At 45.7% G+C, this 27,332-nt stretch overlaps 1 protein-coding gene across 2 annotated transcripts in view; it reads right to left on the bottom strand.

Moving 5' to 3' along the window:
• Positions 1-25,570, bottom strand: part of Lmnb1 (lamin B1) — a 42,687-nt gene extending 17,117 nt beyond the window's left edge. Inside the window, exons 1-5 of one of the 2 annotated variants that reach the window (XM_021150337.2) lie at positions 24,903-25,570; positions 6,320-6,476; positions 5,636-5,761; positions 3,878-4,048; positions 1,813-1,938 (exon numbers count right to left, since the gene is read on the bottom strand). In XM_021150337.2, coding sequence (XP_021005996.1) covers positions 1,813-1,938; positions 3,878-4,048; positions 5,636-5,761; positions 6,320-6,476; positions 24,903-25,264 — 942 coding nt within the window. In that variant the 5' untranslated portion in view covers positions 25,265-25,570. Of the gene's footprint in view, positions 1-1,812; positions 1,939-3,877; positions 4,049-5,635; positions 5,762-6,319; positions 6,477-13,363; positions 13,428-24,902 lie in introns of those variants that run through there. The other variant, XM_021150338.2, reaches the window with a different exon arrangement.
• Between the last annotated feature and the right edge of the window lie 1,762 nt (positions 25,571-27,332).

Raw genomic sequence — 27,332 nt, 5'->3', positions numbered from 1 at the left:
GGAGTGTCTTACGGGGAGAGTGGTCGGCATCAATTTATCGCAGGAGCAGGAAGGCCCATTTGTAGGAGCGTGCCAGTTAATGTTCCCCCAGTTTCACGTGTTGAAAATCTCACTCCTGTAACTTGGCAGTGCTAAGAGTGCAAGAGAGAGCTGAGGCCTCCAAACTACAATTGGCACTTTCATAAAACAGGCCCTGGGGAGTTCACTGTATTTGCCCTCCTACCACAAGACATGGAGAGCGCCATCTAGGGGTATGAGATGGGAACTCACCATTCTCTCTCTCCTGGACTTAGCCATTCCAAGCTCCTGAACTGGGCTGCGGAGCTACTCAGTCAGTGAAGTACTTCCAGTCAGTGAAGTACTTGCTGAGCAATCATGGGGGCCTGAGATGGGGGAGGAGGGCTCGGGAGGAAGGAGACAGATCATCTCAAGCTTGGGGGAAGTCATTTGTAACATTTTGCTATAGCAGCCCAAGAAGATTAAGTCAGATGGTGCAACAGAGAACAAATTTCCCCAAGATAATTTTCAATGACAGTTAGACGTAAAGGGAATTCTGGGAAGGAATTTGCTACCCTGAAGCCTCTGGGCAAGTAATTAAACTCACCCTGGTCTGTGGTTTAATAAAGTGGGTAGTCTATTGTTACGTGAAACTTCAAAATACTAGCAGAACAAACTAATTCTAAAATAATTTAAAGTTTTATGACACAAGTTAATAAGCACCCAAGGCAACAATGTAAACTCTATGAACTGATTTATCACATTGTTCTATGGGACTTGTTTTCTGTTTTAGTTTCTAAATTCAGCAACTAGTGATTTTATACCTAAAAAGATTTTGCTAAAAATAACAAACAAACAAAAAACAAACAAACAAACAGGAAGAAAACCCTGCCTAATAAAATGGTGTAATAAAACTTGAACCGGATGTGCTCCCCTCAGGAAAATAAAGGCTGAGGCTACTTCCCACAGTACTAACGACAGGGGCAATGCTAAGTGCAGGTGTTGTTCCACGCATGCGTCACTTTATCCAGAATAAAACTGACTTGAAGCCACATCCAGGCCTACTTCACTTCATCTGGAGCATGGCAACACCAAGTCAGCTGGTCAGCCCAAGGAGGGACGCAGTCACTTGTCGCTGGGGTATACCAGGAAGTCAATGGGGCCAGGGACTATTAATGAATATAGAAATTCATAACCCATTAAGTATTTCAACTACAGGGATTTAGAAAGAAGGCACTTCACCAGTCACCAGTTACAATTTGAGTATGTTTTTGGTTTCCAAGTGTGACTGAGTGGGAGCTGTACTGCAGAGATGAGAAAGACAGGCAGACAGACAGAAAGACAGCACAGCTCTGGATCCTGTGACAGAGTGAGCACTAGGTCAGAGCTGACGGGATCTCCCTCAGCCCTCACTTATGTTACTTACTGTTATGAAACAGGAAAAGCATGGTTGGTTTGCTGACACACAAAGGGTGTTTTGGGGAGGAGGGGAGATTCGGAGGCAGCATCTTATTATGTAGCCCCGGCCAACCTTGAACTTGCAGCAATCTTATCTCTGCCTTTCTAATGCTGGGATTACTGGTGTGCACCTCCACAAAGCCTCACAACATTTAAGCAATGAACAACAACCACCACACACACACACACACACACACACAAAATCATCCAGAAAGCACTATATAAAAGAAAATCCAGGAGAAAATATGTCTGTCTCATCTGGGACAAAGGAGAAGTGGCACCAGGTAGGCAGCGATGGCACAGGTGGCCAGCCTTCCAGTTACACCTCAGTTCTGCTCAAAGATAGGTGCTACTTACCTCTTTCTGCAGGTTAGAGAGCTGTGAGGAGAGGCTCTCGATCCTCATCCGGCTCTCCATCAGTTCTTCCCGGGCACTGTTGACAGTGGAAGTGTTCATCTCTGAGGACAGTCTGGCATTCTCAAGCTGTAAGGACAGGAAGCCACTGTCAGCCTTACCTAGTAAGCGGGAACTAAGAAATGAGGAAGCATGATTCACCAAGACCTTTCAAACCCAAGCCCTTCTGGTAACCAGCTGATGAAACAGGAAAGCACGCTTGCTTTGCTGACGTACACACCTGTCTCTCAGACTCACTCCTAAAACTATCAATTTAAACAATTTCTAGATATCTAGGTCAACTCAAGGTTATTTTTTCAGTATTTCATCCACTAAGCATTTACTGTCTAGGGTAGCACTAACAAAGATGCTGTACAATAGAAACTTGACTGTAGTGACGTCTGCGAAGGAAGCATTCTATATTCCAAACCAACTCTGTAACCAGAGACTCCTCCTCTCAGAAGCAAAAGCAGGTCTCATAAAACAATACCCACATCTCCAAATGGGGTGTGTGTGTGTGACTGAGGAGTGGAAGACAGATAGAGCAAGAGAGACAGAAACCGAGACGAGAGAGTTCTTTTATAGTTCTTCCTGGACATAGTCTAGTGGAGGCACTCAGCAAGTGCTAGGCAGCTACAGGACCTCTCTGTAAGGCCTCTTGTATGCGATGCCCATAACCACCTCATTACATGACTAACACCCTACATGAACAATGGAGTCCAAACAATGGAAATTATTTTAAATAACTTCATCAATTTTCTAACACATCTCCAACTAATAATTTATTCATTCATATAACAATTAACATGTGAGGAAAAAAAATCATTTGCAAACAAAACCAAGACGTATCACGTGATCTGTTCCTGTAAGTGGGATGATTCCCCACCTCTAAAGAGAACACTGTCAGATTTTCCAATTGGCCCCGCTATAAAACAAAGCAAAAACCACCCACAGGGAGTGACAATTTACAGACAAAGCAATGTGGAAGTCAAAAATAGAAGCAGTATGTGGAAAGGGGCAGACGTACCTGGGAGAGGAAAGCACTGAGACACTTTGGGCTTAACTACTCAAGATGTGACATGCGAGACCACTGACTCAGGCATTCTGTCTAACGACACTGGAATAACCTCGTCTCCATCTCCATCCTAGGAGCATTCAGTTTAATGAAGCCACATTAAGAATATACTCGGGCTGGTGAGATGGCTCAGCGGGTAAGAGCACTGAACCACCAGTAGTCTGAAGACAGCTACAGTGTACATATTCATAATAATAAGTAAATCTTTGGCCTGGAGCAAGGAGGGACTGAGCTAGCGGGCCGACCAGAGCAAGCACCGTTGACCAGAGCAAGTCTTGGTCCTAAATTCAATACCTAACAACCACATGAAGGCTCATAACCCTCTATGCAGATACAGTGTATTCATATACATAAAATAAATACATAAAATTTTTAAAAAAGAATATACTCATTTTATCTTATTCCTAAAGAAGAAAATCATTTTTTAAACTTCCTAAAGCTTTTTTTTTTTTTAATTTTTTTTCATCTGTGATTTTACATGTATGGGTATTTTGCTTACACATATCTTTGTGCACCATACTGAATGCAGGGGAAAGGCACTAGATCCCACACAACTACAATTACGGATGGGTGTGAGGTGCCATCTGGGTGCTGGGAATTAAATTCATAGCCCCTAGCTAGAAGAGCAGCCAGTGTTCTTTACTGCACCATCATCTCTCTAGCCTCTGGTTCTGGTTTTTAAAAATGGTTACTGGGGCTGGAGAGCTGGCTCAGCACTTAAAGGCACTGGCTGCTCTTCCAGCACCCACAGTCCATCGTCACGAGCATCTATAACTATAGTTTCATGGAATCCAATGCCCTCTTCTGCTGTGCAATTGTACAAGCAGACAAAACACCCATATACATAAAATCAATAAATAAATCTTAGAAGAGAAACCTAGAAAAGGAACACGTCCTCCCTCAGCTGTGTGACTGAGGTGCTGACTGTATGTGCACACATCCCGGCAAGCTCACCTTGGCGTGGTAGGTCTGCTCCAGCTCTTCCTTGTACAGCCTCACCTGCGCGTCGTGCTGCTCCCGCATCTCATGCAGGGCTTGAGCCAGCTTGTACTCATACTCAATCTGACGCCCAGAGTCCACTTCCACCAGGCGAGTCTCGTGCTTCCTCCTTGTCTCATTGATCTCCTGCAGGGAGAAAAAGAACATAAAACCAAACTGCTTCCAAGAGCGGCACTAGCAGCGGCCTGAGTAACTCCAGGTCATCTCGTACTTGATACACTAACCTCTGTGCCTGTCCTGACTCAAAACAGGTCCACCATTACACTGTTACCCTTTAGTTTTCAAGCAGAAGGTCTGGAGTGTGTGTGACTAACGACATGATGGCGGTACCCCACGTACCAGGAACTCTCCACTCTTCTCATGGGTTACAGCTATTTCATCTCTCTGATGGCAAGGAATGGCCTGATGACTTTTTAAAGTGCCACGCAGCTGTAGACAATACACTACACCAAACACCAAACAGTTTGTGTTTCTAAATTGCTTTACTGGCAATCCCTACGGACACCTCTAAAAAAGACATTTTCTTAGATACAGTAAAATTTACCGGACTCTTTTAGAATCGGATGTTACACTATCAGTAACAATGTATGCAGGCAGGGTTTTGTCCATAGCAATGACTCTTGACTAATGAACACAAGTGACAGTTGTGATCCTTCACTGTTTTAAGAAGTGTCCTGCCAGGCAGTGGTGATGCACGTCTTTAATCCCAGCACTTGGGAAGCAGAGGCAGGTGGATCTCTGAGCTCAAGGGCAGCCTGATAAATAGAGTGAGTTTAAGCATAGCCAGGCCTATTACACAGAGAAACCCTGTCTCAAAAAAACCAAGTGCGTGTGCACACACATGTGCACACACACACATACACACACACACACCAAATAACCTGGGACAGACAATTTGTGGCTAGATACATAAGCCCACTAATAAAAATCGTCTCTTTTAGCTCTCCCTATGAAGATATTTTCTTGAGTGACTAATTAAGGAAGCCACAAGGGGACACTATAGCTCAAAGTGTTTGTGTGTCTTTCTACAGTGCTGACCTCACGCACAGGTTAGGTGCATATTGCTACCGTTATCACCTAGTAATGCCATGTACTAACTGCATCTTACCTCCATTTCTTCATTGCCGTCTCAACCATTAAAAGGGAAACATATCTTGTACAGTTATCTGTAAGGCATCTCCTTGCATCTCTGTATTTAGCTACCTTTCCTTATGGCAAAAAAAATTATACGTGTTTGTTTTTGTCTTTCCTGTGTGCGGCTTTGTTACAGAGGACAGAGGACAATCTGCAGCGGTAGGTTTTTCCTTCCACAACGTGGGCTTAGGGATCAGATGCAGACTGTTTGGCTCAACAGTAAATGCCTGATAAGGCGTCTTAGCAGCCCATGGTTTTTTGAGATAATGTCTAAAGTAGCCCAGGCTATTCTCAAACTAACTACATGGCAAGGATGACCCTGAAATCCTAACTTTCCTAAGCTAATATTCAAGTCCCCATGCCCAGCCTCTGTCCCCTTTCCAAGGAAACATTTCCAGGCAGGGATGGTGCACACCTTTAGTCTCAGCACTCGGGAAGCCAGGCAAGCAAATCTCTGAGGTTGAGACCAGCCTAGGCAACAGAGGGAGCTCCAGGGTGGCCAGGACTATGCAGAGAAATCCTGTCTTGGGGGAAAGAAAAAAAAGAAAAACAAAACAAACAAAATCTTTATGCAGTTACCTCTTCATACATATTTTTACGAAACTCCAAGTCCTCGGTAAGGCTCTGACAGCGATTCTCCAAATCCACTTTAAGTAAAGTTTCATCTGCTAACTGCTTTTTGGCGGCAGATAAGGATGCTTCTAGCTATAAGGAAAAAGAATGATAAAGATGATATAGCAATTCTTTAGTAATCATTTAAGACATTAGAGTTCTTTGTATTTATTAGCAAGATTATATCATTTTAACTTTGGGACCATTTGCTGGTTCTCCCCCAGGGGGTCACATCAGATCACCTATCAATGTAGCCAATGAAGAAGGCAATCCTTCAGGTCTCAAAATCCGAACTAAGGATTTATAGCTAAGCACTGTCATGTTTCCAGTGTGGGTGACCTCTCTTCCCACTTTGTGTCTGGTGCAAGAATGAAACAGGCTTTGAAAGCAGACGGGGAGAGTACCCAGGAAAGCAGCGAGATCTATGAAGCCCAGACCAGAAGCTGGGGAGGAGCTGCCATGCTCTGTATGGCGCTACCTAGACTGTCTTCTGGGGAAGCCACTGAAGAACACAAATAGGGCTACAAAATTAACTAGTTAGTTAGTTAGTTAGTTAGTTTATTTAAAAAAAAAAAAAAATCAATCCACAGTTCATGACTTACAACTACCAACTAACTAACCAGCCAAACATAGATCAGGGCAAAATCTTACCTGGGCAATCTGATCTTTCAGATCCTCCAAGTCTCCCTCTAAACTCTTTTTGTCCCCAAGGGCAGTAGCCAGCGCCGCATCCTTAGAGTTTAGTGCCGCCTCATACTCTCGCAGCTTGATCTGGGCTCCACTGAGATCAGATTCCTTCTTGGCATAACTGTAACATCAGAAGAACACAATCAGAACCTCGCCTTGAGGACTTCCTGCCCGCCTAAGGGAGAAACCACAGCAGCTTCAGCAGCGGCTGCCTGAGGATGGATCACCCAGGAGCGTCAGATCAAGAGTCTGGGTAGATGACATTCCCCACATCACGTGTTAACTAATGACTGTGGGACAAAGACCCAGTCTCTGGGGACGGGAGACTGCTCAGGGTTAAAAGCACTGGCTGCTCTTACCAAGGACCCTACCACCCAGATGGTGGTCATCTGTTAACTTCAGTCCCATGAAATCAGACACCTTCGTCCAGCCCCCAGAAGCCCTAGATACAAATGCAGGATGCAGACATAGATGTCAGCATAACTCTCGTTCACATAAGACCTCTGCTATTCGTAACAGGTAGCCGGTGCCAAGAAGCTTGTACGTACCTATTTCTAACATAAGAGGTGATCTGAAACCCCCCTAGTTAAATGGGGGCTCTGTGTTAGAAAGTAATATTCACTGCTGTACAGCGTTAATCCATTTAAAGGAGTGGAGGGGTCGCTCTAGGTAACCCTTACCAACCTGCAATGCTCTCTGTGAATCTGGCTGGTATCAAACTCAGATCCTAGAATGCCTCTGAGGACTAGGGAGAGTAAAGGGTATGTGTTCCACCAAACTCAGAATAATTACTTGGACAATTACATTTTAAAAGACATAATGAGTGTAACTTAAATAAATCTTTATCATTAACTTTACAGGAAAGCCTTCGCAATATCAAGATTCTAAATCTTGCTCTTAATTTAAACTCGAGTATTGCTAATGTTAGGGAAATTGACTCAATGGTAATTTAATAATTCCAAGAGAAGACCCCTCACTCTCTGTGGAATGGCAGTCATAATCTCAACAGAATCTTTTGTCCTGAGCCCTGTATTTTTAGGGCCACAAGATGGCAGCCTTTAGCTGAAAACTAGTCCAGAAGGGACACCGGCACAGTTTAAAAATTGACTTAAAGCAAAAACCTTGTTTGGGTTGGAAAAATGGTTCGGTTCGCTTCCTACTCAACCATGAGGTCTAGAACAGAATCCCAGAAACACTTGGCTCCAGCTCCAAGAGATCTGACACCCTCCTCTGAACCCTACTCACACACATCTCAGACAGATATACACACAAACTCACGTGTGCACATGTACATGCATTCTCAGACACTCAGGCACACAAGACAGACATGCAAGAAGGCAGGCAGGCAAGTCCGCACACGCACAAACACACACAAACACACACCTTTCTTTTAAAACAGAATTCCCTCCTGGTCACTCACAGCCAGTCATGTAGTCCATATCAGCCTTGCCAAGGACAACCTTGAAGTAAGAGCTACCTGCCTACATCTCCAAGTGCTAGGATTACAGACACATAGGAACACCCAATCTTACTGTGTTCTGGGAACAGAGTCTAAAGTTTCATACATGCAAGGCGAGCACTCTTACCAACTAAGATGTTTCCAGCCCTTAAATTAAAAAAAAAAAAAAAAAAATTAGAAGTTGGAGATGGCTCAGGAGGGGGAGCATTTGTTGCTTGCAAAGCACCCAGATTCTATTCCCAGCATCTCCATGTGCCCACAAACTAATTCCCTAACGCCAGTTCCAGTAGATCCCTCTTCTGACCTCTGGGGGCACCAGACATACATGTGGCAAACTGACATACATGTGAGTAAAACACTCACTCATAGAAAGCAAATCAAAAAAAAAAAAAAAATCTATTCACATTTTATAGTTTACATAATATTTACAAAAGGCACAAATTACAGAAACCACTACAGCACTGTCTAGTGTATAAATTACAAAGCACAACATGGTGACTCTGTGGGAGCCATGAGCCTACACACAGCAGGCGTTAAATGACCATGTTCTTTCTACATGATATCACTATGTATCCCATTCACTGATGCAATGAGTGATACACGCAGAGCTCAGAACTCCTTGTCATACCAAGTTAAGACACAATACTTTGTGGAATACAGAAATCAGGAAAAGTCAAAAGCTACTGTGCAGTAGTTTATATGACTAGTCATTTCACCAAAACCAAAACCAAGTAAGACATAAAATAGAAAAATGAAGGAGATGCTGACAGTGTCTGTCTCTTAAGGTCAAGTTCTTAAAGCACTGACATCCTCCCTACACTGCCAGGATGTGCTCTAGCAAGGGCTTACAGGATTCACAGGGCTGCAAACTAGGCAGGCAATCAGAAACTAGAAACCTGTTCTCCTTTTTTGGTAGAGGGGGAATGGGGGTTGGAGATAGGGTTTCTCTGTGTAGCCCTGGTTGTCCTAGAACTCAGAAATCTACCTGCCTCTGCCTCCCGAGTGCTGGGATTAAAGGTGTACGCCACCCCCGCCCAGCTCACTGGTATCTTTATTGATTGATCAAAAAAAAAAAAAAAAAAAAATTGGGGACAAGGACCTTTAGCATTTGGACACGCAGATTGCCTGTTGAATCAAAGCATTAGAACCAATCCCCAACATAACTGAGTATTACCAAGAGTCTAGGCTTTGCTCATGAACCAATCCCCAACATAACCGAGTATTACCAAGGGTCTAGGCTTTGCTCATGAACCAATCCCCAACATAACCGAGTATTACCAAGGGTCTAGGTTTTGCTCATGAATGCATCTGTCTGGAGCTTTAGGAAAAGAATGAAATGCATTTGTGGACAGGCCTGCAGGGAAGCTGGTGGCACATATTCCCTGCAGCTGTCCTTATATCCCAAGTACCTCCCAACTCCAAGCAAATGTTCTGTATTCATGCATCTTTCTCCTCTCCTCTTCAGTCCCAACAATAACAGAAATGTGGATGCTTCCAGCCAGCCTCTGATAAAAGGAGAAAAAGGCATGGCCACCTCTATACATGAAGCACACTGATGTGCACTGAAGACACAGGTTCCTCTATTCGGGCTGCTTAGCTCCCTCAAAAGGCTGAAGACCCAAAGAAGGGCAAGGCCTCTTTTATTATTCCTGAAGTTTTTATACAGCAAACCTGAAGACAGCCATGGTCTTGCTAAATAAATGTCTAATGAACCTGAGGCTGTAGAGTATTCATGCCTGCCTGTCATACAGAGCCCAGAGTGCAATTATAGTACCGACTAACACCCTCCCCAAAGCCTCACCCTGGCCTTTCATCCTGCAGAAAAGGTCGTTTAAGAAAAAGGCTGTAATACTTTTATCACCTCTGAAATTCACTTTCCCAAATCTCCACCCTCTCATCCTGCCAATGTCGATGAATCATGAAAACATTCTTAAGATTACACACATCTCCAGATAAGCGCCAATCAGTGAGTTTTATGTCAGACTAGTGGCCAATGCCAAGGGCAGAGGAGGGCCATTCAGTCTGTGAGTTAACAATCTGAACATAATCTTGTCGTAGATTTCTAATTGTTTTCTTATTTCTCATTCATGAAACATAACATGGACAGTCCAAGTATTATCAGCATGTGGTCAAAGTACAGAAACTGCAGGCTGGAATTCCGAAACACATAGTATCACTTAAGCGGTATGACATCTGATACTGTCAAAGGAGAGACCAACTCAGACAGGAGCATTACTGAGAGCAGCCATTAAGGTGCTGCAGTACATCTCTTTGACTCTTCCTTGGCTGGAGACTTTTACGGTGCTATTGATCAGCTTAACTCAACTACTTCTAATTCCAGATAGATCATAATGTTTTCAATTAAATTCAGAACATGAATCTAATGCTACAAATATGCACACTACTGAAAACAAGTCATAAAACATTTTTTTCAGATACTTCACACAAGAACCAAAACCCCAACTGCATCCAAGAGCTAAGCAGTTTTATAAAATGTAGTTGGCATTCTATCCTGATAAAGAACTTCCGGCCCCCCCCCCAGTTAGCTTTCCTTTCAAGAAAGCTTGAGTGTTACCAGAAACATTAAGCAATTAAATACATCTAACCTGTTAAAGAAATAATCAGCTGGCAATTGTCCACTCACATTCTATAGCAGAATGTGACAGGGTGTAGTTGTCCTTTCCTAACACAACTACCACTGCCAGGGACACACCCACTCCCCAGGGCCTGAAAGACTAAAACACTAAGTACAAGTGATCACTCAGTACTTTCCAAACTCCATGTGCTTCCCTTTTCTGTGTTCACACATGGCTCCTCTCCTCCTCGGGCCACAGCGTTATCACAGAAAACACAGAAGTATGCTACCATAAGGCCACTATACAGGGAGGAGCCAATAGCTACTCTACAGACTGCTACCTCTACAGCAATGCAGTGACCTCTGTACATGAGGGTGCGCTCGGGGCGTGCGATGAGCAGTTCAGCCTTGACTTGGTTTCAGATCACCATTTACACCCCGGCTTTAGCTCTGAAACAGGGTTTATGAAACAGGATGCATCACCACTGGCTCCACACCCTTACTCGAAATAAATGTTCAGTGGAGCTGGGCATGGTGGCACCATCTTTAATCCTAGCATTTGGGAGGCAGAAGCCAGTCAAGTCTGAGATAGCAAATGAATTCCAGGCTGGCCAGAACTACAAGGTGAGACCATCCACAAAAGAAAATTTCAATGAAGATCTTCAGAAAATCATTGAATACTTAGTACCTGACAATAATAGCCATCTGAAAATGAACTATCATGTAAGCCTATCATGTCAGGAAACATGTTCCTCTATGGTCTCTTGACTGTATGCATGCACATATGTATGTATTTATGTTCTGGGTTTTGTTTTTGCTTTTTTCAAAGACAGGTTTCTCTGTGTAGCCCAGGCTGTCCTGGAACTCGCTCTGTAGACCATGCCATGCCGCCCTCGAACTTAAGAGATTCACCTGCCTCTGCCTCTACCTCCTAAGTGCTGGGATTAAAACGTACGCCACCATCACCCAGCCTTATATATTGATTTCTTGACACTTTATCCTTTTGAGTACAGTCAAGCTAGCTTTTAACCATATATATGGAGACACATAGACACACACACCATATATCTAGCATTGAACTCATCCTCCTGCCTCCATCTCCTAAATGCTGGGATCACAAGTATGCTTAGCCATACCCAACCATAACAATAAACACATGAAAAAAATTAGACAGGTCAATTAAAAGGAGAGCTAAGATTTTGTATGAAACAAAATCAACAGGCCAAAAATCTAGGAACAAATACTTAAATCATAATAAGCACAGGGATGCTTATTATATATTATAATCCCACACTTAGACCACCGAGGGTAGAGAATCGTGTGTGTGTGTGTGTGTGCGCACATGTATGTGTATGTGTAAGTGTGTGTGTATGTATGTGTAAGTGTGTGCATGTATATGTGTATGTATGTGTGTGTGTGTGTGTGTGTGTGTGTGTGTGTGTGTGTGCGCGCACGCGTGCGCACGTGAAGATCTAGAAAAATGCTTGGGTTCAGATCCTTTTACACAAATGTCTTAATTTTTACTTTCCTAAGTACTTTTGTGTTAGTTATTTGTTTTTCATATCCAAAAAGATAATGTATAAAAATTATATTAAGGAGCTAATGAGTTACTTCTAACTTGTACTGGGGACAAGATCTGTGGGGCTCACTAGTCAGCTAGCCTAGCCTACTTGGCAAGCTTCCAATCCCGGTGAGACCCTGTCTCAATCAAGGACAAGTTCTGAGTTAGGATGCTGAAACCTCTGGCTTCTACATGCATGCAAACACACACACACACATAGAACATTAATTAATTATATGTCCAAGAGAATGAGGCAGGAGGGTGGCAAGCTCAAGACCAGCTTAAATTAGTAACCTTATCTTAAAGTGGGGATGGGCTCAAGCAGACTCAGCAGACTGCCACAGGTTAGTCGACTGCAGGAAGCAAGTCCAGGCACTGCCACAGCTGCACAGTGAAACCCCATCTCGAAAACAACTACAAACGGGTAAGAAGTGAGAGAACTACATTATAGATGTCTGGGTCAGCAGAACAACCTCTGAAAAAAGTGTAATGTTAATTTTTTTAAGATTTACTTTTATTGATTTAATGTATGAGTGCTCTATCTGCATGTATAACTGCATGCCAGATGAGGGCATCAGACCTCATTGTAGATGGCTGTGAGAGTGTGGTTGCTGGGAATTGAACTCAGAACCTTTGGAAGAGCAGGCAGTGTGTTCTTAACTGCTGAGCCATCTCTCCAGCCCCATGTTAATTTCTAAAAACTAAATCTACATGAAATCTGCCTAAGATTTTTATAATACTGTACTGCATTAACATGGACAAAGTCAAAAAATTTTGTGTTCAATAAAATTGCTAAGTTTGCTAGTGAGAAATAAGATCATTATAGGACCATTGGCACTCAGATCAATTCTGGGGGATAAAGATAAACATTTAACTTTTCATTTGGTTCCCACAATACAAATCATTCTCTATAAAACCATTATTCCTAGTTGGGCGTGGTGGTGCACGCCTTTGATCCCGGCACTAGGGAGGCAGAGGCAGAGGCAGGCGGATGGATTTCTGAGCTTGAGGTCAGCCTGGTCTACAAAGTGAGTTCCAGGACAGCCCGGGCTACACAGAGAAACCCTGTCTCGAAAAACCAAAAAAAAAAAAAAAAAAAAAAATTATTCCTAATCATCACAAACAAGTACTTTTCATTGTTGTTTTGCAGGGTTTCTCTCTGTAGCCCCGACTGGCCTTGAACTCAGAAGTTCCCTCTGCCCGCTGAATTCTGGTTTTAGAAGGTGAGCAAGGCAGCGTGAAACTGCCGGGATCAGGGCCATTCTACCTAGAGAATGGAGCCAGTCTGTCCTAGCAGCCTCTGTTCCTGTTCTAATCCACCGTAAGGTGGCTCTCAACAGCTGCACGGAGGCAGCTGCCCTCCACACACAGGCATATTCACTCACTCACACAGCAAACGTTCTGGGGACTTACTCGGAATCAGAGCTCAGAATCTACTTGGCTTGATTATCGACACATAGTCCAGACTCACAGACAAAGAAAACATCGAGCCCATAAAATAACCTCCAGGCCCATGATCACTGAACCTGTAGGCTGCTCCAAGTTCAAGGCTAACTAGAGACAAAGACCAGGTTCTCAAAATAAACACATCTGCTTTCCTAAAACCAAATAATCTGATTTCATAATAGGCTCAAGTTTCCCGGTGACGAGTTTACTCCGGTGTTACTGATCACTTTCAATACTGTGTGAACGTGAGCCACCGTGCTTCTCATGAGAAAAACTAATGAACTTTCCTGCAATTAAAATACATATAATATACAAAACACCCAGAAGAATCTTAATCTTGTGAACTCTATTCCCATGAGAAGGGCCTCCTCTGACACACTCGAAGAGTACACTGTGCTGGGCACGGTCAGAGCTGCTAACGTCACTGAAGGTAGCATAAATTGTCCAGTAAGAAACAAGCCAATCCCAACAAATCACATTAAAACTAGGAAAATACTAAGACGAACCACAGAACATTTCTCTCCTTGGTATTAATAAAGGATTGGTTCTAGGACCCCTCTTACATGGATAACCAAAACCAGTAACTTCCTTCTCCAAGTACTAGGTTATAGATACATATGGGTGTATATTGTATAGGTTTTCTATATAACACATATAACATAGCCTCTTCTGTACTTTAAATCTCCTCTAGATTAGCTGTAACACTTAAGACAATGCAAATCTCATGAAACAGCTGTTCTGCTAGATTTGGTAAATTAGTACAGGAGTCCTACATGTTTAGTATAAATGCGATTTTTATGTATTTTCAGTTGAATTCATTTGGGTGTAGAGAACCAACTATGTACTAATATATAATAAAATCATTTCTCTATCTACTAGTCACATGGACTAACATGTTGCATTTCTAACACAGCACAAGGACTATTTTTAATACCTAAGTCTAATGATCTAAGTGGACCTGCCAACATATAAGTACAGAAGGGATGCTGGGAAGAGCAGAATGTTCGGCAGCCAGTCCATAACGCACTTTACTCTAGGGTATAAAGACAGGAATGAAGGCCGTCATCCCGTCACAAGTCCTGAACTGTACTCATGCACACCTGGACAGTCTCACGTGGCCTGTCTCCAAGGCACACGTCACAAAAGTCTGAGTCAGCAGTCAGGGAAGGTGTCCCTAAGTTAATCAACATTGAACTGAGCTGAGCAGAAACTACCAAAGGTGAAGAAATCCAAAGAAAACCCAAAATGAGTAACCCTGCTTGCTGCAAGTAAAAGGGCTGAGAAAGGCAAATATGTATCTGAGAAGACAGACTCAAACTCCAGAAGAGACACACTATGGGTCAGTCCACAGAGAAAGGAGCCTTTCATAGGTAAGCAGCATGTCCTAATTTGCTCTAGACTACTCATTTCAAGTATGCTTACTGCTTCTTCCAGGACTCAGGATCAGTGCCAGCAACCACATACAGCAGTTCACAACTATCTACAACCTGAAGAACCTAACACCCTCTTCTGGCTTCTGAAAGTACCAGGCAGAGACACACATGCGAAGTCTCCTGAGGGCTGAAGCCATGGCCCACGGCTGAGGGTGAGAGTGCTTAGTGTGCAGAGTTCAGACAGCAGCACACACCTGCCACACGTGCCTGTAACCACAGTGCTGTGGAGGTGGAGCGGGCGGACAGCGTGAGGGATCACTGCGCACTGCTAGCCACTGCCTAGCCAGGTTCAGTCAGTGTCTCAAAGGAATAAGGAAGAATGATGGCACAGGCCACCTCGCCTTTTTCTTTGGTCTCTACTCATGCAGACATGAGTACACGCATACACACACACACACACACACACACACACACCTACACAACAGTTGCCCAGCTGTCCCACTGTATACAGAGCTCTGCCTCAAGCGACAGCACAGCAAAGGTAAAGACGTCCTCCCTTCACCGTCAACATTCTTGTGGCTTAAACTATGACCTGTGTCCACTCCGTCACCTGTGTCCACTCTGTCACTTGAAATGCAGCTGGGCCTTTACTCCACCCACTGCATCTCACTAACACCAGGCTCTCCCTGCAATACAAACCATCTCTCAGGCACTAAGACAACAACACTTTCTAGGCTTCTCCAACCTAACTAACTCCTTTTCTGACTATTAGAGATCACGTGCACTGAGTCTTTCGCACCTTCTGCCTCGTCTCCAGTACCTCAGAGTTCTACACTGCCAACAGACATCTCCACCTCCAAGTCCATACAGCACTAACTCATGACTGCCCAGAGCAGGATCCTTCAAAAGAGCCTTCCCGGCCACCCTGCGTCAGCCCTGGCTCCTCGTGCACGCCCACACAGGGTCTCACACCCACCTCCTCTCCTTCCTAAAACCTGCTGGCCAAGGGTTGCTTTCATTCCTTCCAATGGCCTACTGCTGTTCTTGTCTGTTTATGTCTATGATACAGCAAGATCTGTGTCACTCCGCTAGGATTCCTGAGGTCCCTCGGGACTAACATGCAATCCTCAACTTTCCAGTTATACACTCTGGTTACATGAATTTCTGCTTCTCCGAGGAGCTGCATACTAATTGTTTCCATTGAGAAGGGAGATTTCTTTTCCAGCCAATACCTAGCTTCCACCTCAGTGCCTCCCCAGGTCCTGAGGGGGTCTTTCCAGTTCTCTCCTGACTCCTAAGGAGCCTTGGGTGACAGTGCACTCCTTTAGCGCTCCAGTGAGCGGCTGCCCCAGCACTTGCTGCCTGACATCACCACACTTTAACACTAGCTTCTGGCTCCCATTCCAGACTGTAAGCAACATATCGGGGACAGTGTCCTACTCTGTCCCCACCACCTGCTGCAAAGACTTAACACATCGTCTGTTCCAGTGTGTGCTGAACACAAAATGGAAGCACAGTTCAGTCATGGGTATTAAAGATTGAGAGAGGTATTAATTTCTTCTAAATTATTAACCCATTGAGTAGGAAGGCAGCTTTGTATGAAAGATTCAAAAATTTACAATTTACTCTCACCCATTTCTTAAGAAAAAATATATTTATTTTATTTGGGAATCGAGCAATGGCTCAGTGGTTAAGAGCACTGGCTGCTCTTCTAAAGGACCCTGGTTCAATCCCCACCTCCCACATGGCAGCTCCAACAGTCTATACCTCTAGGTCCTGGAGAGCCAGCATCCTCTTCTGGTATGTGGTGCACAGATATATTAAATGCAGGCAAAACACCCATACATATAAAAATATTTTTAATTTTAAGATATTTAAGAGATGTATTTTGTTCTTAATTGCCTGTGTGCGTCTGTGTGTGTGAGTGAGAGTGCCTATGAAGGCTAGATGTTGAATTTCCTGGATCATGAGCTACCAATGCCTGGTTGTATGCCACCAGCGTTGGTACTGAGAGGGGAGCTGAGTCCTCTAAAGGAGTCTCTTAACCACTGAGCCATCTCTCCAGCCCCATCTTCACCTACTTACCAGCAAGTTACACCCTCAGTATTTCAAACACCCTCTAAATTACTGCACCTTCCTGATAAAATTCAAAATTACCTCCTTGAACACTATCAGCACCAAGAAAACCACAGTTGGTACCACTGCCAAACACAGCACCCTACCACCCTGAAAGTCATCTGTCCTGTGTAAGATTTCTAGTCCAAATATTTTGCTCTGTGAGACTGCTTCCTGTCTGTCAGGAAATCCAAAAGCCGATTTAGATCGGCACTGCTATGGCGGAATGAGACAGTATGTAAAAGGCCAGAGCACACTGTTAGAGCAATCACCACAGCATCTCCACCATTCATTCATCTGAGTGACCCCAGAGCCTCACCCCTCATCCTTCAGTGCAGGGTTACCAGAGCTCACAGAATGGATGGTATCAGTAAAGCTTCTAGTTCAGGAACAACCAGAACAGAACAGAGGGGAAGTTAACTGTCAGCTTTCTGTCCAGCATGGCAGGAAACCCAAGCCCTCCTCTAGACTGCCCTTTATCCACAGAATGAGCTGATTAGGGCAGATGCCTCATCTCACTGCAGAAGCCCCCTGCTTCTATCTCTACCAACAGATCAAAGGAAGCAAAAAACAACACAAACAGAACATGCTTAAAGGATGGAGCAAGCAGGTTAGCTGAGGAGAGCCTAGGACTGAGGCTCAATCACAAATGCTAACACGATTAGACTCTGACTCCAGTGTAGACGGAGGCACCATAAACAATAGCATAAGAATGCCAAGAGCTACAGTCAGCTTCCAGAAACTTAGCTGCTGCTGCCGCTACGACCAAATATTCGTAAAACTGCCCTGCCTTTACCCAGTGGCTAATGCTTAGCTAGCAAATTATGCAACATTTACAAGTAACCTGATCTGGTGTGCCAGAGACTCCTGAATGTTTGTAGCACTCTCTGGCCTGAGAAACTGGCTAGCTTTCTGTCTGTGAAAAGTTTTTTTTCTTTGATCATGGCAGTCCACAGGACCAGTACAGGTAGGTTCCTATCATGTCTGTAAAATGTGCTAACTCATGGCTCTGAACACATTTACTGCAATTTAAAATGGCAATAAAAGACTGTGTAACAAAAACTACCTGCCTATATCATAAACTCCTTTTTTATTAATGACAAACACAATTCCTCAGCACTTTAACATTTTCTCCATTTTTAGCATGTTTTATGGGGTAGAAGGAAGCGGGAGGTAAAGCCAGAGGTCAGCTGGAGTCGGCCTCTCCTGCCATGGGCCCTGGGGACCAGACAGGAACTGAGCACCTTCACCTGCAGAGCCATCTCACTGGCTGGGTTTTGTCTTCCTGGGACAAGTTCTCACTCTGCAACCCAGGCCAGCCATCTCTGAACTCAAGTGATCCTCCTGCCTCTCAGCTGAAGCACAAAGATTACTAACTAGTATGAGCCACCTTACCATCTCTGAGCTCTTACTTCTAAGGGACAGATGGGTACTTTTTATTTTCTACCTAAGTGTCTGTTGTCTCCTTTCCGTTTAGTATAATTTCTATCTTTATCATGTGTGTGTGCTCACAGATGCTCATGTGCCAGTCTGTGTGGAGGCCGGAAGACAGGTCTCAGGAGTTGGGCCTCTCCTACCATAGTTTCCAGAACTGAACTTGGGTCACCAGACTTGAGCAGTAAGTCCTTTTACTTGCTGATGCCTTCATCAATCCTAAAAACATTTAAGTTCCCAATGCCTTTGTCATGCAAGTACACAAAAAGAAAACTGATTGGTAGCCATCTTTGGATCCTAGAAACAATGAGGCTATCTATCCTCTATTCTGTCACCGGCTAACAGCTGAGGCTCAGATCATGTGTGCATGCTGCAAACCTTTAACTTAGGCTGATCAGAGGTAGTAGCTTACAAACCAATGAACACACCAAACCAGCGACTTCAGAGAGGAAAGAAGGCTTGCACTGTGCTGCACCTACACAAACAATTCCAGCAGGTAGCTTACTTCCTGCCTTCCTTTGCAAGCATTGAGGGGAAGGGGCTAGACAGTTTAGTTCCTCTGGCCTGTTTCCTGGACTTTCACATCAGTTTGAAAGGTTCAGCCAAAGGCTCATGTGTTAAAGAATTGTCCGAGTTGTACTGAATTCAAAAGAAGCCTGCCTGAGGTCCCAGGTTTCAACAGGATGTAAGCAGTTAGCAGATTCTAGCAGGACAGAGAATTTCCATGAATGCTTCTGAGTTTGGTTTGGTGAGGTGTTGGGGTTTTTTTTTTGTTTTTGTTTTTGTTTTTGTTTTTTTTTTTTTTGCTTGTTTGATGATTTGGAGTCTTTTTAAGATAAGGTCTCTATGGTGGTTTGAATGAAAATGCCCCCATAGGCTCATAGGGAGTAGCACTATTGGGAGGGAAAGTCTTTTTCTTTAGAGAGAGTAGGGGTGGCTTTGTTGGAGGAAGTGTGTGCTTTGGGGTTTCAGAAGCCCAACCAGGCCCAGGGTCACTCTCTCCCTGCTGCCTGCTGATCCAGATGTTGACTCTGAGCTCCTTCAGCACCACTGCTGCCTGTGCCACCACGGTGACAGTAGACTAAACCTTTGAAACTTAAGCCAGCCCCAAATAACTGCTTTCCTTTTTAAGAGTTGCTGTGGTCATGGTGTTTCTTGGTTCTTGTTGGGTTTTTTGGGGGGTCTTTTTGTTTGTTTGGTTGGTTGGTTTTTCGAGACAGGGTTTCTCTCTATAGCCCTGGCTGTTCTGGAACTCATTTTGTAGACCAGGCTGGTCTCAAACTCAGAGATTCACCTGCCTCTGCCTGGGGAGTTCTAGAATCAATAGCATGAACCACCACTTCCTGGCTCTAAAAGACGATTAAAAAAAGGAAAAAAAAAACTATACTACAACTGTTTCCATAATATAGTCTGCCTCAATAGTAATTACTCCATAAACATTGGCTCAAAGTAAAAAACGTACAGGTTTTTAAACAAGTTCAAGGGCCATATGGACTCAAACCAACAATAAAACAATCCTTCCTTTTCATTTTCCAAATTATACTTCCTTTATCATTCAAAAGTAACTTAATTAAAAGAGGATGGAATAGTCACTAGCCCTCTCACTAGACACTAATAAAGATGGTATATACCAGCGTGGTGGCACAAGCCTTTAACCCCAGTGTTTGGGAGGCCCAGGCCAGTCTCTGTCTGAGGCCAGCTGACATGACATAGTGGCAACCTATTTCAAACAGGAAAGTGATTGATGGGCTGTCGAGATGGAGCTTGGTGGCAAGCCTGGCAACACTCAGTGGACCTTCAGAACAGGTGGAAAGGTAGGTAGGAAACACTGAGCCCACAGATCTGACCTCTGACCTTCATGTACTATCCAGAGGATGCACATCCACAACTCCTACCCACAAATCCCAAACTGATGAACAGGGTGAGTGTGATGGTGCAAACCTGTGATCCAAGCATTTGAGAGGCAGACTCTAAATTCAAACCCAAGCAGCCTGTTCTCCACAGTGAACTCCAGACCAGCCAAGGCTATATAATTAGGTCCCATTGCAAAAAATACAATCAAATTAAGGTCATTATCTAATCTAAAAAGAATCTGAGGTAATTTTCCAGTAAAAATTAAAAAGGCCTGTCCTTAACTTTATAGTACCTGGTGTGTGCAAAAAGGTCTGGGGAAGTGTAAAAGACAAGAGAAAAAATGGAGTGAGGAAAGGCTAAGGTGACCTATTTCCCAAAGCAGCCACATCACTAGAAAACCAAGCCTAGAATCAAAAGGCCTGAGATTGAAGGGCAGGGGCTCAGGAAACTATCTCACACCATCAGTCAGCAACTTCAGAAACCTGCAACAAAATTTCCAAAAGTTTTCTAGGAATGGACCAGAGGAGACTGTGCAGCTAGCTTCTGTCAACTTGACACAAACCTAAGACAGACCTACCTGGGAAGAGGGACTCTCCTGCAGTGTCCCCTCCACTCCTGCTGGACTTCCTGAGTTCCTGACTAGCTTCCCCCCATGATGGAATTTAACCTGGAGGAGAAATAAATCCTCCCCTCCCCAAGTTGTTTCTGGTCAGTGCCCTATCACAGCAAGAGAAAGCACAAAGAGCCGCCAAAGAGACAGTACATCACCCAGCAGGGGTGGTGCACGCCTTTAGTCCCAGCACTCGGGAGGCAGAGGCAGGCAGATTTCTGAGTTTGAAGCCAGCCTGGTCTACAGAGTGAGTTCCAGGACAGCCAGGGCTATACAGAGAAACCCTGTCTCAAAAAACCTAAAAAAGAAGAGAGAGAGAGAGAGAGAGAGAGAGAGGAGGAAAGAGAGAAAGAAAGAAGAAAGAGAGAGAGAGAGAGAGAGAGAGAAAAGACAGACAGCAATAAATGCTAGAAGACAGAGGGACAAAACGGCACTCTCTTGGACCAAGACAAAATGTTAAAATAATCTTGCCCAACCAACTATTAATCAAATATGAGACAGTTACTCCCAGCTACCCAGACAATTTCCTGCTGTCCTTTCCACTTATGTTACTGAAAAGATGTTATCCAACAGAGTTCTCATCAAAACCAAAGGAAAATATATGATCTAGACAAAACTGGAACACAATCCAATTTATCAGCATACAAGACACCTTAAAAACAGATGTGGTGACATACACCTTTAATTCCAGCCCTCAAGAGTCAGGGGCAGGCTCTGTATCAGGCCAGGCAGATAGAGTGAGACCTTGTCTATTAAAAAAAAAAAAAGCAGAGTTCAAAGTAAGAAAGATTTTTATAACAGACCTTTGAAAGGTTTGCAGATATGAAGGTAATTTGTTTTTTCAATCAGCAAGAAAAATGAACAATTTAGGAACATAACTGTCAAAGACATGCCGGGTCCAAATAAACACTGGCATGTTTTAAGAAATTTTGAGAAAATTGTGGTGGTACATGCCTTTAATCCCAGAGCTTGGGAGGGAGAGGCAGGAGGCTCTGTGTCTACAAATGGAAGTTCCAGACCAATCAGCACTGTTAACAGAGAATCCCTGTCTCAAAAAACCAAAATGGGAACCCACCTGATCCTGACACTTCAAGTACACACGACAGCAGAAATCTAGAAGACTATAAACTCCCGATGGCACTTGGTCTCTTCAGGAGCCTCAAGTGTCATGCTTCCCACACACCTGACAGTGCTCCTCCCTGCTGCTCACCTTTATTCCCTTACACTGTTTTATCACCCAAACTATACCATATGCTCTGCAATACATCAATAATCCTGTGTCATCTTTTTCAGTGTTTAATCCTACTTAAGCCAAGAGGTGATTGATCCATAACGTTTACAACTACAGCTACTGTCAGCCAGGTGGCAGTATTGCTGCTGTGTAGAAAACCATTAATGGTTTAGCTTCTAGAAAGATCAGAGCCCTAGCATCAAAGTGCCTCAGACCACACAAGACAGTTTTTTTTTTGCTTGCTATATGGTTTCCCCTACCTCACCCTAAAACTAGGACATTGGTTTATTTATTTATTTAATCTGTGACCTCAACCCATGAAACAGTAACTGGCCCATATCAGATGCTTGATCTGTGTAACATTTTAACATCTCTGAAATTGCCAATGGGTCCAAGACAAGGGCTGGCCCTGATTTTGTTTTTCTTTTGTTTTCTTTCTACAAATACACATGATGGCCAGGTTTTACAAGCAAAGGCACCTAAGATTTAAAGAAATGCAGTAAGAGAAAAAAAGGTGAGGCATGCCTTTAACAGGGTTTCTCTGTGTAGCCCTGACTGTCCTGGAACTCACTCTGTAGACCAAGCTATCTTGGAACTCACAAATCTGCCTCCCTTTTTGCCTCCCAAATGCAGAGGTTAAAGGCCAGCACCTCAGTGGCTGCCACCACCTGAGGGTAAGGTGCACCTATAATCCCAGCACTATTAAAAGCAGACAGATATCTCGGAGTTCCAGGCCAGCCAGGACTACATTGTCGAGATCCTGTCTTTTTTAAAAAAAAAAAAAAAAAAGTGGAGCCAGGCGTGCACTCGGGAGGCAGAGGCAGGCGGATTTCTGAGTTCGAAGCCAACCTGGTCTACAAAGTGAGTTCCAGGTCAGCCAGGGCTACACAGAGAAACCCTGTCTCGAAAAACCAAAAAAAGGGCTTGTGAGATGGCTCAGCAGGTAAGAGCACCCGACTGCTCTTCCAAAGGTCCTTAGTTCAAATCCCAGCAACCACATGGTGGCTCACAACCATCCGTAACAAGATCTGACTCCCTCTTCTGGTGTGTCTGAGGACAGCTACAGTGTACTTACATGTAATAAATAAATAAATCTAAAAAAAAGAAAAACCAAAAAAAAAAAAAAAAAGTGGAAGAGATGCCAGTATCAGTGAACTGTCACTTCAAAAGATAACCCCAAATGTTGCTGAATCCAGAAACTGAAATGGAAGGTTATACACGCAAGGACAGACAACTGGGCCTTGGCTCCAGAACGAGCCTTAATTCCAGTTAGGAGGCAGAGGCAGTTGGATCTCTGATTTGGGAACTGACCAGCATGGTCTACGGAGAGCGCCAAGCTAGCCAGTGCTACATAGTGAGACTGTCTCAAAAAACAAACAGGCTGGAGAGAGTTCCTCAGCACTGAATGTTCTCCCAGTACTCCCAGGGTCCATATTCCCAGCACCCACGTGGAGACTCACGTCTATAGCTCTAGTTCTAGAGGATTCTACGCCCTCTTCTGGCCGCTGTGGGCACCAGGAATACACGTGGTGCAGACATAGATGGGGCAAAACACCCATATACTTAAAAACTGGGTGGGCAAGCCTGTGATTCCTGGTTGCCGCGGGAGTATCAACTTTAGGTCAAGAGGTGCAGACAAGTTGGTGAAGAAAGCGACTTCTTGTCTCCAAAGCAAAAGGGAAACAGGCACTCTTACCGATCTTTAAATATCTGACAAGGTAGTATACACAATCCTAGAGAAAGGGAGACAGGGAAATAGGGTTCGGATATACGGAAAGAAACCCAGGGCGGTCTGAATCAGATACCAACCCCCAAAATATGCTGGCTGTGGCGAAGACTGAACTCCAAACTGAAACTTAGCAACTCTCTAAAAGCGTGACACCAGTACTTGTTGCGCAAACCCAGTTACACAGTTTACCCATCAGAAAAGCAAGGAAAAGGACAGCAACGGTGTACCCTGGTCTGAAAACTCAGCTCCCATTAGGATCACAAGCTCTCCCCAAGTCAACACAATCTCATACTCGAAACCCTTTGACCTTCCGTGGCCTGCTGACTGTACCACAGACCGCAGGTATGCGGGGTCCTTAGCACGGTTTCTAGTTAAAGGACTACTTTATAGGAAGGCTAAATCGAAGAAGAGAGCGCTACCGCCTGCAGGGTGAACGATCAGGGACTCAAGGGACGACAGTCGTGGCCTACGAAAGCCCAGTTTAAAGAATCTGGTGCGCAGAACACCCAAGGTCCGGGACGCCACCGGAGGACATTCTAGTGTAAAGGAAACTCCCCAGAGAGGAAACCCAACTAGCCCTGGGCCAAAGGCGTGCAGTGCAGCTCAGTCCCCGCCCTTCCCGCACGGGGAAGACCGGCGCAGATCGCAGGCAAAAATGTCACAGGGCCAAGACTGAGCGCGCCAAAGCAAGACCCACCCCCGGGAGCCGCGGACGCTCCGGGCCGGTCCCTCCCCTTCCTCCTCCCGCCTAGAACTCATTCATTCTTCGGGCGGTTGGCGAGTCCACCCGGCCCAGCAAACCCACCAGATGCTTTGTCTCCCACCAGCCGGAAACACGGGCGCGCACTCGAGCGCGCGCAAGAGCATCAGCTCCCCGTACCCGGGGCCTGCAGATGGGGGAAATCTGGGGTCCGAGGTCAAGTCCCAGATCCAGCCACCTAGAAATTTTCGCCACGACCCCACCGTCACTACAACTCGACCACCCTCCAAGGCACCCCTGTTCAGTTCTAAATCGCTAGATTCCCCACTCTGCTTTCAAGACATAGGGGCCCAGTCCCCTTCGGAAGGCCGAGGCACCTGGCCTGTGCGGTCCCTCCCGGGAGCACGGCGCCCGATGGCGTCCCGAAGCCTCTCGGCGTGACGATCGAGCCGGTACTCACTTGAGGAGCAGCTGGTCGTGCTCGGCCTTGAACTTGCCCAGCTCGATCTGGAGCTTGGCGCGCTCGCGGGCCGTGTCGTCCAGAGCGCGGCGTGCGTCGGCCAGCTCGGTCTCGTAGAGAGCCTTGAGGCCGGTGAGCTCGCGGCCGCGCACCTCCTCGCGCTCGGTCACCTGCAGCTGCAGCGCGCTGTTCTCCGTCTCCAGGCTGCGCACCTTGTCGATGTACACAGCCAGGCGGTCGTTGAGCTCCCGCAGCTCCTCTTTCTCCTGCAGGCGCGACAGGCGCGTGGGGCTGAGCGGCGTGGCGGGGGCGCTAGCGCGGCTGCCCGCCCGCTGCTGCTGTATGGGGGTCGCGGTCGCCATGGCGGGCGGCGGGACCGAAGGTACAAACCACAGGCCGGTGAGGATCGAGCGGACCTGGGATGGCGGTGGCGGCGGGGCTACCGCACAAAGAGCGAAGCGGGAGGGCCGCGATCGCCCGCCAGACGCCCTTTGTGAGTGTACACGCACACTCGCAGACGCGCGCGGGAAGAGGCCAGGGCAGCCGGGAGACGCAGACGGCTGTGCGCGGCGGACGCGAGTCTCCCGCCCGCAGCACTTTGTTTCCTCTCGGGCTGCTCAGAGCGGCGGGCGGGCCGAGGAGGAGGGCGGCGAGAGGCGGGCAGGAGGCGAGGCGCAGGGGGCGGAGGTGGCACGGGCCGCGCTCCGCAACATGGCGGAGCCCCCACGTGACCGCCGCCGAACCAATGGCGATCGGCCGGCGCGCCCCTGCGGCTCGGGGAGGGGCGGGCCCGGCCTGGAAATTCAAAATCTGACCCTCGGGCAACCGTCGGCCTCGCGCCCCGAGCTGGGCGTGGCGGGGAGGGGCCCCCCGAGCGCTGCTCGGTCCTTAGCCCGGAACCCAGTGCCTGCCGGCTCTCGTGGAGCCCCGTGCGGACCCCTTGGAAGGGCCGGGCCTGCGAATGGCGGGAAAGAGCCGAAGGCTTCCGGGGCGGGTCCGCGCCGCCTCCTGTGCCCGCCGTTCGGGGAAATTCAAAAGTAAACGGGAGCGGCCACGGGCGTCCGCGGTCGCCCGAGCCTCACCCCGAGGCCTGGCCTAAATGGGTGCCTGCGGTCCCACTCGCAGCAGTGTTTGCTGATCCCAAGTGCGTGCCCGTGTCTTTCTCTAGGAAGGAAAACGGTCCGCGGGGGCACCTAGTTGTGTGGAAGCTAACAGATTGTTTATTAAGAAAAAAAAAGCAGCATTGATTTTATTTATTTATTTATTTTAATCATCCGCTATGAACGCGGATGGGCGGTCCCTGGTCCGTTTTCTTGGTGTGCGGTTTTGTAAAATCAGAAACAGCCCACCAATGACTTGACCTAATGGGATAAACTCTCGTCGTGGTTCGTTAAAATAAAGATTCATAGAAGTCTAGACTTGTGATGATTGAAATGACCTTTGTTTTGTTTTAAAAGGTCCCCCCCCCCAGCCCACCCCACGACAGAATTGGTCCCTAGATGGATGTTTTGATCCTGAGACAAGGTTTTTGCTTTGTCACCCCGGTTAATTTGGGGCAAAATCTGGCCTCAGCCTCCGCAGTGCTGGGATTACAGGTAGAAGAAAGATAACAGCCTCGGGTTTGATATGGTTTTTGGTTTTTTTGAAGTTCTCAGACCTCACATGGAGTGGTTCCAGCCGCGCACTGCCTGCTTTCTCTCGACAGCGAGTGCTTTTCTAGGGACAGAGTTTCTCAAACTCAGATTTTGTATGTGCAGTTGATACATTGTATTTTGTGTGTGAGCTCTCAGGGGTCAAAGGTGGCCTGAGGACTACTTGGAGTCCCTTTCCACAGTGGAGTCCTGGCATGGAATGGAACTCTGGCATGTCAAAGTCCCTTTACCTGCTGATGCGTCCCCGCCCACCCCCAGAAAGCTGTGTCATTTTGAGGACATTATACCATGATTTCTTCTTGGGAAAAATGGAATGATTCCTAGTTTCCAGGGAAGATGTATAATGATTAAGTATATGAAATGTATTAAGTATCATGGATAGATAGTAACTCTCGCTAATTGTAATCAACTACCCCAGTCAATGAAAAGGATTTTTAGTTGGATTTAGGTAGTTGCCCCCTCCCCCACTTTTGGCCGTGTGTGTGTGTGTGTGTGTGTGTGTGTGTGTGTGTGCCGGCTGTCACTCTCCTCTCCTGGGATGAAAGTAGCTTACATCTATGCTTTCCCCACAGCTAACTACCAGGTGTGTACCCTCTGTTTTCCATTCTTCCCTGTCCTAATAAAAATAATTTCTGAAATCCCCTCACCTCCAGAGTTTTCCATAACTAGAGATCGTTTTTTAAGTCTGGTGAGAATACTTCCATATTGACTAGTACAACCATGGTTTCAAATATACTTTCCTGCTTTTCCTATAAAACTCAACATGTCAGGGCACATA

The sequence above is a fragment of the Mus caroli genome, chromosome 18 (genome assembly GCF_900094665.2).
Source record: "Mus caroli chromosome 18, CAROLI_EIJ_v1.1, whole genome shotgun sequence".
Lineage (NCBI taxonomy): Eukaryota > Metazoa > Chordata > Mammalia > Rodentia > Muridae > Mus > Mus caroli.
Note: the sequence above shows the minus strand (reverse complement) of the source record. Positions and strands in the feature narration are given on the sequence as shown.